Source organism: Candoia aspera, chromosome 7, assembly GCF_035149785.1.
Source record: "Candoia aspera isolate rCanAsp1 chromosome 7, rCanAsp1.hap2, whole genome shotgun sequence".
NCBI classification, from domain to species: domain Eukaryota; kingdom Metazoa; phylum Chordata; class Lepidosauria; order Squamata; family Boidae; genus Candoia; species Candoia aspera.
This window is the reverse complement of record NC_086159.1, coordinates 6,785,192-6,798,442: the sequence shown is the minus strand read 5'-3', so window position 1 is coordinate 6,798,442 and position 13,251 is coordinate 6,785,192. Positions and strand designations below refer to the sequence as shown.

The window sequence follows — 13,251 nt, the reverse complement described above, 5'->3', positions numbered from 1 at the left end:
CTCCTGCTCACCATCTGTACTCATGACAGAACCTCTTGGAAGATGTCTTGAGCCCCTAGAGCAGTGTTTCCCAACCGTGGCAATTTTAAGATGGGTGGACTTCAACTCCCAGAATTCCCCAGCCAGCATGGCTGGCTGGGGAATTCTGGGAGTTGAAGTCCACCCATCTTAAAATTGCCAAGATTGAGAAACACTGCCCTAGAGAAAAAGCTAAGATACAAATACGTTGCTGCTGTTGTTGTTCCTGGTGCTGGAGGCAAATGAAAATGTTGGGTTGCTGACTTTAACCAATGATGTCCTAATATAATTTGTCTGGAAACAAATGCCTGAAGTGCTCACATGTTAACTAGGAGAACCTGCTGTTGTCGTATTACACTGGTGCTGTAAGAACTCATTGGTTGTTGGTTTGTTTCTGGATGCAACTCAAGATGCTGGTTATAACTCCCTACATGTTTGGGAGCTGGATATGTTTGGGACCAAGTAGAATCTGCCTGTCCAAGATAGGCAAGTCGAGAACGCGTGCTGGAAGTCCCCACCCACTTGAGGAGTGATGAGAGGAAGCTCAGAATTAAACCTTTTCCATTGGAGCTCTGCTGCTATGGAGATAGTTTACCCTCGAGGTAAGAGTAGCTCCCTGTCTTGCAATATTTTGGAAATGTGTCAAACTTGATTGTCCCATCAAGCGTTTGAGGGGCCAAGGAATGTAGGAGAATATAGGTAGTCCTTGACTTACGACCACAATTGGGAATGGAACTTCCATTGCTAAGCAAGGTGGTTAAGTGAGTCACACCCAAATTTATGACCTTTTTTGCTGCGGTTGTTAAGTGAATCACCATGGTCATTAAGTTAATCTGGCTTCCCCCATTGACTTTGCTTGTCGGAAGCTGGCTGGGAAGGTTGCAAATGGCAATTATGTGACCCCAGAACGCTGCGACCATCGTCAGTGCAAGCCGGTTGCCAAGCACCTGAATTTTGATCGTGTGACCGTGGGGATGCTGTGACGGTCGTAAGTGCGAGGACCGGTCACAAGTCACTTTTTTCAGTGCCGTTGTAACTTCGAACAGTCGCTGAACAAATGGTTGTAAGTCGAGGACTGCCTGTAATCATTATGACTTCTAGAACAAAAGATGGTCACTATGGTGTGATGATCTTTATGGTATTCATGGTAGATTTTTTGTACTTATATTCTGTACATTTTTTCCCTAGTTCCTTCTGTAATAGGATGATGATTCCATGTTTTAGGACTTGTAAGCCTCTTAAAGTGGTTGGATGAAAGTGGCTGAGACGTAGCAATATGAATGAATAAATAGTAGAACTCACAGCCAGCAGATTTAGGTGTGGCCATCAACCGGGAGGTCTTTAAAAATGGGTCAGACGAGATAATGGAAGAGAAGGCTATCAATGGCTACTAATTACGATGGCTGTATTTATTCAGTATCAGAGTGATATCTCCTTTGGTCTGATCCAGACCAATTTTGGTCTGATCCAGAAGAGGTCAAACACTGAGAATATCATAATGGTACTGATATCATTGATGCCCCCCAACAAAACTGGGGGAAGGTGATCTTCATGTTAGTCAAGAGTTCATTTTCAGCTTCATAAGAATGTAAGAACAGCCTCACTGGATCAGGCCAAAGCCCAACTTAGTCCAGCATTTGTTTTTTGCAATGGGCAGTCAGATGCTTCTGAGTGATTGCAAGCAGGAGATGACCTCTCCAGTGTGCACTTCCACACCCTTTCTCTAAAGCTGGCACCGAGGAAGGACTGTAGCCCACCTATTCTCTCCATTCCACCAAGTTGCCTTTATTCGCACTGTATTCATCACCAATTTCCACATCTTGGCTGAGAGGTTTCTACTGTTGGCACAGGAACACCTACACACCATGTCCTTTTCCAGATACTGGCCTGAGCCTTTTTCCTTTTTTGTGTCTCAAATGGGTCACGTCCACCCATTAACCGACTTCCAGTGTTGGCCATATCTATTTGTAGCATTTTTTTGAGATTATATACCAGCAGCCTGGTTCCATTTCAGTTCAAGTGGAGCCTATTTTTCTTGTACAGATTTATCTTGCTCTCTCCCTTGTTCCCCAGTGTCTAACAAATCTAAATTCTCTACCAAACTCCAGTGTCTCATCCACACATTGATCATTGTTTGTCTAGGTGGTCCTTGTGGAAGAAGTAACATTTCTGAGAACGCTACCCTGGCAATCCTCGCCTTCAATCTGCTACCAAGTACTTCCTGTTCCTTCTCTGCAACTTGTTGACCATGTTCCTGATGTCATTGGTGCCAGCCTGAACTGTGACCACTACCTTCTCCCTTGCAGTGTCCAGCAGGTTGTCTAGATAGAACCTGATGCCTCTAAATTTTGCTCTGGGTATATCAGTCTACATCAGCCGTTCTCAACTTTTTGACCCCGGAGGAACCCTTGAAATATTTTTCATACCTTGGGGAACCCCCACACTTTCAAATATAAGCCAGAAGTTACAAAATTATTATATTTGTTTCACGTGTAGGCCTGAATATATGCATTAACACTCTTCTTAAACTAAAAATAAAGAATGAAACTTACCTCTTTAATGTGAAGTTGCCCAAATGTGAAATAATTTTTTAAATAAATTGTGATCTCCCGGGGAACCCCCCGTGACCTCTCGCAGAACCCTAGGGTGCCATGGAACCCTGGTTGAGAAACCCTGGTCTACATGCTGGTCATAAGTCCTTCTGTCTGTGTTCCTAATTATCAAATCACTCAAAACCAAGAATCCTCAGTTCCCTGGAGGAGTATAATTCCTCCCAAGAAGATGGGGGTTCCTAACCCAAATATTGGATCTTCCTTAAGCAAATATCTCTGTTATCCTCAACATGATGTTCTTCTTCCCTAAGTCTCTCCTCTCTTACCAAGAAAAAGGGAACCATCATCTTGGGAGTTGGAAGAAATTATCACAGCCTGGAAGATCTTACTTTGGCTTCCTAAGCATCTGCAACTTGGCCACCATTTCAAGGAAATGATTTGCTCCTTGAGAGCCAAGAATTCGTAGCACTGAGCGCAAGCCAATGAATTATGCCCCAAGGCAAATATTCATATATTTGACATTCAGTGTAGTAGAGTGCAAAGCACCTTCTCCTCACTGGCTTTCTATCTTTGTGTTAGTTATTGCTGGTGACTGGTCTTTAGGAACTTGAAAGACAGCCTCTATCTTATACTTGTAGAAAGTTCGGAGCCCTGGCTTCAAATCTTGGCAATAGATTGATATAAATTAGATAGACATTTGTACTGTTGATATATTCAAGACCTCTGGGCTAATAATTTTTTTTACTCCTGGAAGAAATGGGAAGAATCAATAATGACCTCGTTACTTTTATTTATGGCATGCAAATCATGCAAAAGGCCATTGAAACACCAGAGAGTAAAACTATGGCCTGTAAGAAATGCAGATTAACCCTTCAGGAAATTAGACATTTTATGATGCACAATGCAAGCTATATTTTTGCCTCGAGCCATGTGTTGGAAAGTGTGATTGTAGCAAAGACAGGCATTGAAGTTTGTGGTCCATTAAGATTCTGCAAGTCTCTGGAAACTGGACACCAATCCCTTGATCTGGAGCTTGTGTGTGTGTGTGTGTGTGTAATAAAATAAGAAAAGAAACCTGAGCAGCCGCAGACACAGACACAAAGCCCAATAAATTTGAGGAACTTCATTCTGTTCCTGCCTAAATTACATCTGAACGAAAAGTCTCTTAGCTTCAGGGCTGAAGATTTTCTGTTGGGGGCCTGTAGTTGCATAATAACCCACAAAAGTGTTTGCATGGCTGACATGTGAAGGTCAATCAGGACTCAATTCTGAATGCCAATTTCTCATCTGCCTTCCCTTATGTGGCTGGAGGTCTATTTGGATGAGGCTATGCCTGGTAATAAAGCTTCTGTATTTTTTCCAAGAAAGCTTCGTAGATGTGTCCTTAAGATCCCAGAAGGTAATCTTGATTTAGAGAAGATTTTACTTAATACTTTTTGGGTACTTAATGCAGATGTTGACATGGTCCATGTCCTTGGTTTGAAGATGCAGTGAGTATCTTGGGGGGAGGAATATCCAGAGGTTCTAGGGAATGGGACAAGGAAATGGAATGTCTCAGTCTTAGAGCTGTAGAACAGAGAAAGATAATCCGTTGAACAGATGTTGCTGAACTGGGAGCATAGCCAGCGAGGAGGGATCCTGGGAATTGTGACATAACATCTCGGAAGCCACAGGTTTTTTATCTCAGCAAAGCCATCTTGGCTCTGTTGAATTGTCTGATGATACCAGCAGTAGGATAGATGGATAAAGTAGTTGATTTTGAAAGCTATCCGGTAAGATCTCCCTGTGCTTTTGGTTGGCCGTACTATTAGGTGGAAGGAGGTGGCCGTCTCATCTGATTCAGAATGGAGGCGGGAGTGTAGCAACTTGAACCTTCCTTGTTCCTTTGGAACAGAGATCCACATGCAAGATCCATGCCTGCCCTGTTCCCTTTATGCTAATTGGCTGCACTCAAGTTTGGAGCACCTGCGTATCTGCAGAACATCCCAGCCTCACTCTGTGGCATCTTCACATCAGGCTGGAAAAGCTCTTGATTAAAACTCAGAAGTCATAAGTCTTGGGGTAGTTGGATTTTGCTAGCCAGCTTCCAGAAGTTCCCACTGCTCACTGCTGATGATGAACCAGTGTGCAGCTGCTAGTGCCAGTCCTGTTGGTTTCTGTAGGTGGAATGGTGGTGAGTGTGCCACCTGGTCTTTTTTCTGGCCAACAACATTTTGTCAACCTTTCTCTGTGCAAAACTCAGTGCATCAGATGCTTGTGCACTCCTAAAGCTACAAAGGGGGTCAAGACACTTGTTTGCTTCCCTTATTACCATGTTTTGTTCCATCAAGGAGGGACATGGTGGGTACGTGAATTAATAGAGCTGGTTTTATCTCCAAACTTATTTGAGATGTTGGGTCCAGCTAGGCAGCAGCACTGAGTCCATCCTAGTTAACCTAAACAGCTAAACTGGGTGAGCCTTGGTTAGTACTTGGATGCGGGACCATCTGGGAAGTGCTGGGCTGTAGGCCAGATTGGGAAGTTGAAAAAAAAAAGATCCTAGAAGAATGGAGTGGGAAACCACTTCCATGTTGCAAAAACGCTGCATGGTGTTTTTTCATGATCACCAGAGATCAACTTTGATCTGAGGGACACTGTGACACAGCAGGTGAAACTCTGGTCACTCTTGAAAAAAGCTAAGTGAGGTCAGATGTGGTTAATCCTTGGATGGGCCAGTACCAGGAAACACTGGAGCTGTAAGTTAGAGATGAACACCCATCCTGGAAGCAGGCCTTGGCAAAACTGGGCCTGGGATCTGCAACGTCCATGCATTTCAAATTCAGCCCTAACATCCACGTTCCATTCAGTATTCATTTCCTTTAGCTCAGCTTCCACAGGGTAGCAAACTGAGACCAGGTTTATTATTCTGAATTAATCATCTCTGTGCCTCTTTATGGGTCCTTGGGGCAAGCAAACCTGCCAAATGAGTAAGTCCACCAGTTTACTGCCAGTACAAAAGCGAGAGAAAAAGTACTACTCTGTTAGTTAGGATTTCTCGTGAAAACTGTGGATTTGGCTGTATTTACAGTTATCTGGAAAGGTATGTTTAAAGCAGATTTTAGCAGCAGTGGAGGCATATGGCAACCATTGCTTCGGGCACAGATGCCAGCTTATCTGGCTCCTCAAATCCCACTATTTGGCCAAGCTGGTTTGTAACTGTTGGGTTTCAAATCTTTCTACGCCATCCAAAGTCACTGCTGTGAGATGGGCAGCCATATCAGTGATTCAAATAAATAAAGAAGCAGACAAGTCATTTCCTAGTTTGTGCAGAATTGTAAGGAAAAAAAGATGCCACGATTTTAATCCCTGCCTGGCATTTTTTGTTGTTGTTTATTCGTTTAGTCGCTTCCGACTCTTCGTGACTTCATGGACCAGCCCACGCCAGAGCTTCCTGTCCTAACAGTCAGGAACCACGCTGAGACAAGGAATAGGTCTCTAGTGTTTTATTACTGCTGCATTAGACAGAAAATCCTAACAAACTGAAGAAGCGTGGGAAAAACCCAGACAGATAAACCCCAAAAGTCAAGGCGGGTCTGTTCTCTGTCTCGTTGAATGGCTGCTCAACTCCTCCCTACTACGCATGCGTTTTCCCCCCTGGATAGGGCCCCCCTCCTGCTCACCATCAGTACTCATTACACTTCCTGTCAGTTGTCAACTCCCCCGGCTCACCCAGGGACGAATCCGTCACCTCTAGGATATCATCCATCCACCTTGCCCTTGGTCGGCCCCTCTTCCTTTTGCCCTCCACTCTCCCTAGCATCAGCATCTTCTCCAGGGTGTCCTGTCTTCTCATTATGTGGCCAAAGTATTTCAGTTTTGCCTTTAATATCGTTCCCTCAAGTGAGCAGTCTGGCTTTATTTCCTGGAGGATGGACTGGTTTGATCTTCTTGCAGTCCAAGGGACTCAGAATTTTCTTCCAACACCACAGTTCGAAAGCATCGATCTTCCTTCGCTCAGCCTTCCTTATGGTCCAGCTCTCACAGCCATATGTTACTATGGGGAACACCATTGCTTTAACTATGTGGACCTTTGTTGTCAGTGTGATGTCTCTGCTCTTAATTATTTTATCGAGATTTGTCATTGCTCTTCTCCCAAGGATTAAGCGTCTTCTGATTTCCTGACTGCAGTCAGCATCTGCAGTAATCTTCACACCTAGAAATACAAAGTCTTTCACTGCTTCTACATTTTCTCCCTCTATTTGCCAGTTATCAATCAAGCTGGTTGCCATAATCTTGGTTTTTTTGAGGTTTAGCTGCAAGCCAGCTTTTGCACTTTCTTCTTTCACCTTCCTCATAAGGCTCCTCAGTTCCTCTTCGCTTTCAGCCATCAAAGTGGTATCATCTGCATATCTGAGATGGTTAATGTTTCTTCCAGCGATTTTAACTCCAACCTTGGATTCCTCAAATCCAGCTTGTCGCATGATGTGTTCTGCATACAAGTTGAATAGGTAGGGTGAGAGTATACAGCCCTGCCGTACTCCTTTCCCAATCTTAAACCAGTCCGTTGTTCCGTGGTCTGTTCTTACTGTTGCTACTTGGTCGTTATACAGATTCTTCAGGAGGCAGACAAGATGACTTGGTATCCCCATACCGCTAAGAACTTCCCACAATTTGTTATGGTCCACACGGTCAAAGGCTTTAGAATAGTCAATAAAACAGAAATAGATCTTTTTCTGAAACTCCCTGGCTTTTTCCATTATCCAGCCGATATTGGCAATTTGGTCCCGAGTTGCTCTGCCTTTTCTAAACCCAGCTTGTACATCTGGCAATTCTCGCTCCATGAACTGCTGAAGTCTACCTTGCAGGATCTTGAGCATTACCTTCCTGGCATGTGAAATGAGTGCCACTGTTCGATACTTGGAACATTCTTTAGTGTTTCCCTTTTTTGGTATGGGGATATAAGTTGATTTTTTCCAGTCTGATGGCCATTCTTGTGTTTTCCAAATTTGCTGGCATATAGCATGCATTACCTTGACAGCATCATCTTGCAAGATTTTGAACAGTTCAGCTGGGATGCCGTCATCTCCTGCTGCCTTGTTATTAGCAATGCTTCTTAAGGCCCATTCAACCTCACTCTTCAGGATGTCTGGCTCTAGCTCACTGACCACACCGTCAAAGCTATCCCTGATATTGTTATCTTTCCTATACAGGTCTTCCATATATTCTTGCCACCTTTTCTTGATCTCTTCTTCTTCTGTTAGGTCCTTGCCATCTTTGTTTTTGATCATACCCATTTTTGCCTGGAATTTACCTCCGATGTTTCTAATTTTCTGGAAGAGGTCTCTTGTCCTTCCTATTCTATTGTCTTCTTCCACTTCCACGCATTGCTTGTTTAAAAATAGTTCCTTATCTCTTCTGGCTGACCTCTGGAATTTTGCATTTAATTGGGCATATCTCCCCCTATCACTGTTGCCTTTTGCTTTCCTTCTTTCTTAGGCTACTTCTAGTGTCTCAGCAGACAGCCATTTTGCCTTCTTGGTTTTCTCTTTCTTTGGGATGTATTTTGTTGCCGCCTCCTGAACAATGTTGCGAACTTCTGTCCATAGTTCTTCCGGGACCCTATCTACTAAGTCCAGTCCCTTAAATCTATTCTTCACCTCCACTGCATATTCCTTAGGAATATTAGTGAGCTCATATCTAGCTATCTGTGGGTCTTCCCTAATCTCTTTAGTCTGATCGTAAATTGTGCAATAAGAAGTTCATGATCTGAACTACAGTCAGCTCCAGGTCTTGTTTTCACCGACTGTATAGATGTCCGCCACCTTTGGCTGCAAAGGATGTAGTCAATCTGATTTCAGTGTTGTCCATCTGGTGAAGTCCATGTATAAAGCCGTCTCTTAGGTTGTTGGAAGAGAGTGTTTGTTATGCAGAGTGAATTGTCTTGGCAAAATTCTCTCAGCCTATGTCCTGCTTCGTTTTGTTCTCCCAGGCCATGCTTACCTGTAATTCCAGGTGTCATTTGACTTCCCACCTTAGCATTCCAGTCTCCCGTGATGAAAATAACATCTCTTTTAGGCGTGTTGTCCAGTAGGTGCTGCAGATCCTCATAGAACTGCTCTACTTCAGCTTCTTCAGCATCTGTGGTTGGGGCGTATATTTGGATCACTGTGATGTTAGATGGCTTGCCCTGAATTCGAATTGAGATCATTCTGTCGTTTTTTGGGTTGTATCCAAGCACTGCTTTAGCCACTTTACTATTAATTATGAAGGCTACTCCATTTCTTCCGTGGTCCTCTTGTCCACAGTAGTAGATCTGGTGGTCATTTGATGTGAAGTGGCCCATTCCAGTCCATTTCAGTTCACTGACGCCCAGAATGTCTATCTTTAATCTTGACATCTCACCAATAACCACATCCAATTTGCCCTGGCTCGTAGATCTTACATTCCAGGTTCCGATGGTGTGTTGATCCTTAGAACATCGGATTCGCCGTTCACCACCAGCACCGTCGGCCACTAGCCGTCCTTTCAGCTTTGAGCTAGCTGCGTCATCGCGTCTGGGGCTAGTTGAACTCATCCTCTGTTCCTCCCCAGTAGCATTTTGACCATCTTCCACCTGGGGGTCTCATCTTCCGATGGTATACCGACATATCTCTGGTTGTTCTGATCCATTTAGTTTTCACGGCAAGAATACTGGGGTGGGTTGCCATGACCTTCCCCAGGGATCGCATTTATTCTGACCTGTCTGTCACGACCTTCCCGTCTTGGGTGGCCCTTTACGGTTTAGCTCATGGCATCATTGAGGTGCTCAAGCTCCAGCACCATGACAAGGTAACAATCCTTTGCTGAAGCTGCCTGGCATTAAATAGCATTTAATGGGATGACAGCAAGATGAACTGCTGACATCAGGATGAGCAGAGTTTTTATCAGTTTCTTAGAATGGAATATAGGTAGTCCTCACTTAACAATCATTCATTTAGTGACAGCTTGGGCTTACGATGGTGCTGAAAAAATGACTTACCACTGATCCTCACACTTAGGATGGTTGCAGCATTCCTGCAGTCACATGATCAAGATTTGGGCACTTGGGAACCATTTCGCCTTTATGACTGTCACAGCGTCCCTTGGTCATATGATCGCCATTTTCTACCTTCCCGGCCAGCTTCTGGCAAGCAAAATCAATGGGGAACTGTGTAATTTGCTTAATGACCATGTGATTTGCTTAACGCCCCCTTGTAATCACCACCTTGAGGTGATTTGCTTAATGACCACCATGAGAAGGATAGTAAAATCGGGTCAGATTCACTTAATGACCACTTTGCTTAGCAAACAAAATGCCAGGCCCAATTGTGGTTGTTATGTAAGGACTACCTGTAAATCCATCCCCTTTGAACATCTTGGAACTAACACAACTTAATCCAGATTTCTTGATCTAGTGTTCTCCAGGTAAGTGGGCTTCACAATGGCCAGAATTCCCACATTTGTAGTCTCCACCCATCAATCACTCATTAACCAAGTTGAGGAAGGCTGGTCCAATCAATGTTCTTCTGCCTTGCCACCATTTTCCCTGTTGTGATTGTTCATTGCTGTTTCCTATTCTTCAGGAAAAGTCTTTTTTGGTCCACCAGTGCAGTAGCTCAGACTTTGGTCCTGTTTGATGAGCTCTGATCTATCCCCCTGCCCTTGCCTGGATGTTCATCTTGGAACTGAATTGGCTTGGATCTTTAAAAGAACTTCCATGTCATCTGTCAATCAAACTGGCTTTATTAACTGAAGTTCTGTGCAAGCACTGCTTGATCCCCAGAATTATTGAATTTTGCAGGCAAATTCAGGTCTCCTACAAGACATGAGAGTGGAATTGGGTGGTTTGTACTCAGCTGGAAGATTGCTGAAGAAATGTGATCATTGTTAATTCATTAATGTAAGAGATACCTTGGATCAACACATACTGTGGAACTTAGGTTAGCTACTAACTGTACAATTGCACTCTACCTTTTAGCCATTTAAGCAAGTAAAACTATACATTTAAATGAGCTTGGGGAGAAAAAAAGATCATACGAAAGCAAAATGAATGAATGAATGAATGAATGAATGAATGAATGGTTAAAAATTGAAGGGATAGTGGTGATAGATTAATTCACCCATCCAAACACTCAGTTTTTCCTACAGATTGTTCTATATAAACCCTGACTGGCATAGGACAGGTTATCTGTGGGATTGCCTGCTCCTAAGGAGGCTGTCTGACAGGGAGGGCCCACTCTGGGTCCCTTCCCTGAAACAATGTCACCTTATAGGATCCAGGAGGGGTGCCTTCTCTGTGGCAGCCCCCACCCTCTGGAGCAATCTTCCCCTGGATGTAACGGTTGGCTCCAACTCTACAGGCCTTTAGACCTGGCGAAGACCTGGCTCTTCCTCTGGGCTCAGGTTGAGTTGAGTTCCCAGTGGATGAGTCTAGAATCTCTCCGTTCTGTCTGCCATGTTGTTTTAATAGGGTTAATGATATGCATTGCTGAGTTTTGCATTTATGGTTTTCATTTCTCTTCCCTTTTTGTACGCCCCCCAAAGTCACATGGTATGAGTTGGGTGGCCGTATAAATGCTTCAAACGAACAAACTAATTTACGAATTGATGCTGATCAATAAACTGCAACCATCCTCTGCCTCCAGAGCTCCAGCAGCGACACCTCTGCAATTTTCCCAATAGCTCTAGACAGCCCAGCACCAAAACCTCCAATGTACTTCCTTTCTCTTTACCCCAGTTCATCCTGCAGAAACATCTTCCCTTCTGCTGACTACAGTTTTTAACTATTCACCATGGTGGATTTTGAGAAATGTGCTAGACCAGTGTTTTTCAAACTTGGCAACTTTAAGATGCGTGGACTTCAACTCCCAGAATTCCCCAGCCAGCATGGCTGGCTGGGGAATTCTGGGAGTTGAAGTCCACGCATCTTAAAGTTGCCAAGTTTGAAATACGCTGTACTAGACCATCCTTTCCACAAGTTGTTTCCTCCAGATGGGATGCAACTTTTGAATTTCCAGTTGATGTGTGGGAATTGTGAGGCTGCAATCCCAACATTTCTGGAAGTTCCCAGGTTGGGAAGATGCTACCATGCAAGGGCACTGGTGATCATTCCAGTGCATTCACTGTTGGGTGAATAGTGAAACCAGTAGCCTGTTTGAGAACTTACGCATTGTCTTTGCTTTGTGCAACACTCGTAATGTCCATAATGTTGTTTCTACCTCCCCCCACTTTTTCTTTTTGTCTTAGCTGTTAACAATTGATGACAACTTCTGCGGCTTGGATATGAATGCCCCTCTTGGAGTGTCTGAGATGGTGCGAGGACTGCCCATCTTCACAGAAGACCAGGACAGGATGACATCAGTCATCGCCTATGTCTATAAGAACCATTCGTTGGCTTTTGTGGGTACCAAGAGTGGCAAGCTAAAGAAGGTAGGTCTGGCTTTTTTGAAGCCAACGTGGCACGCAGCAAGTTGAATATGGTAAATGGCTCAGATCGATGAAAGTATGAGCTTCTGTTTTCCAAGGATTATTTTTGCTAGTGGGTAGGAAGAGAAAGTTCCTATATGTGAATAGGTCAAAGTGAAAATGAATGACCAGAGTGATCTTTTGATCTGCTAGTGGTCTATCTGTCTACCTGGGTTCTAGGTTATGCTTTCCTTGTGGATTGGAATGGTGGCATTTAAATCAACATGGAAAATTACTGGAGATATGGGACAAGTAAATTTTATTCCCATTCTTTCCAGAGTATGAAAAAGAAGCTTATTTTTAACATTGTTGGGTATTGTATTTACCATCAGTTAGGGTTGTATGTTTGGCAAAAAATCTAGAGTTTGGTGGGCCTGTAAAGACTTCACCAACTGTCCATTGCTTAAGTTGTCCTGTGTCCAAGCTAATGTCAGCACAAACATGCTCTGGCCCACAGGAGCTTATTGACTGATGAGCCAAGAAAGTTCTACTTAATTTTTTGCAGTTTGGATTTACTGAATTGCCAGTGTGGATGCATATTGCTAGAAGTCTGGCCCTCGGTTTTGCTTACCAGTGTGCATTGTTCACAGAGCAGGCAGCTCCTTGTTGGCTGAATGGTGTGGTTTTAGTCTTGTACAGAAATTGAGTATTTGCATTGTGGAGTCAGAGCCGGGACTGAAAGAGGCATTTGACTCTGGAGGTTTTGGCAGTTTTGATTGCCCCTCAAGATCCATTGGAGATGATCTTCTAATGTGTTAATTGTAATAGTTCAACTGCTCACTTATTCTGTTCCACTATGAGTACACACCTTCTTCTTGTGCATTTTCTAAAGGGGGAGGGGGGACTTTTGCACTTGTTGATATATTCTAACGCTAAATGAAAAGTCCTCTGGGGAGGAACAGTAGAGTGAGCTTTTGCCAGACAGTGAGAGCCTAACTGTCATGTTCATCGTTCCAATGGTTTGAATACATCGTAACGTTTCACATGTCACTCTCCTGTTCCGTGTCTGTCATTTGCGGGGAGGGGAATTTACTTTCCCAGGCCGATGTGTGACGGTTGCCAACACCTGGGAGGGGGTGGTTGCTATGGTGGGGCGAGGGGCGGGATTGGGTTTGAAGCGAGGGTATTTAGTTTGTATTTGGCGCGCTTTTGCTCATTCTCAGCTTTCTCTGTATTTGTCTCTAGTACTTTAATAAATCAGATTTCATTCAGCATCCTC

At 43.8% G+C, this 13,251-nt stretch overlaps 1 protein-coding gene across 1 annotated transcript in view; it reads left to right on the top strand.

Moving 5' to 3' along the window:
• LOC134501193 (plexin-A4-like) overlaps positions 1-12,504 on the top strand; it is a 62,008-nt gene extending 49,504 nt beyond the window's left edge. Inside the window, exons 3-4 of the mRNA XM_063308801.1 lie at positions 11,814-11,996; positions 12,490-12,504. Of these exons, the coding sequence (XP_063164871.1) occupies positions 11,814-11,996; positions 12,490-12,504 (198 nt within the window). The remainder of the gene's footprint in view (positions 1-11,813; positions 11,997-12,489) is intronic.
• The last annotated feature ends 747 nt before the right edge of the window (positions 12,505-13,251 follow it).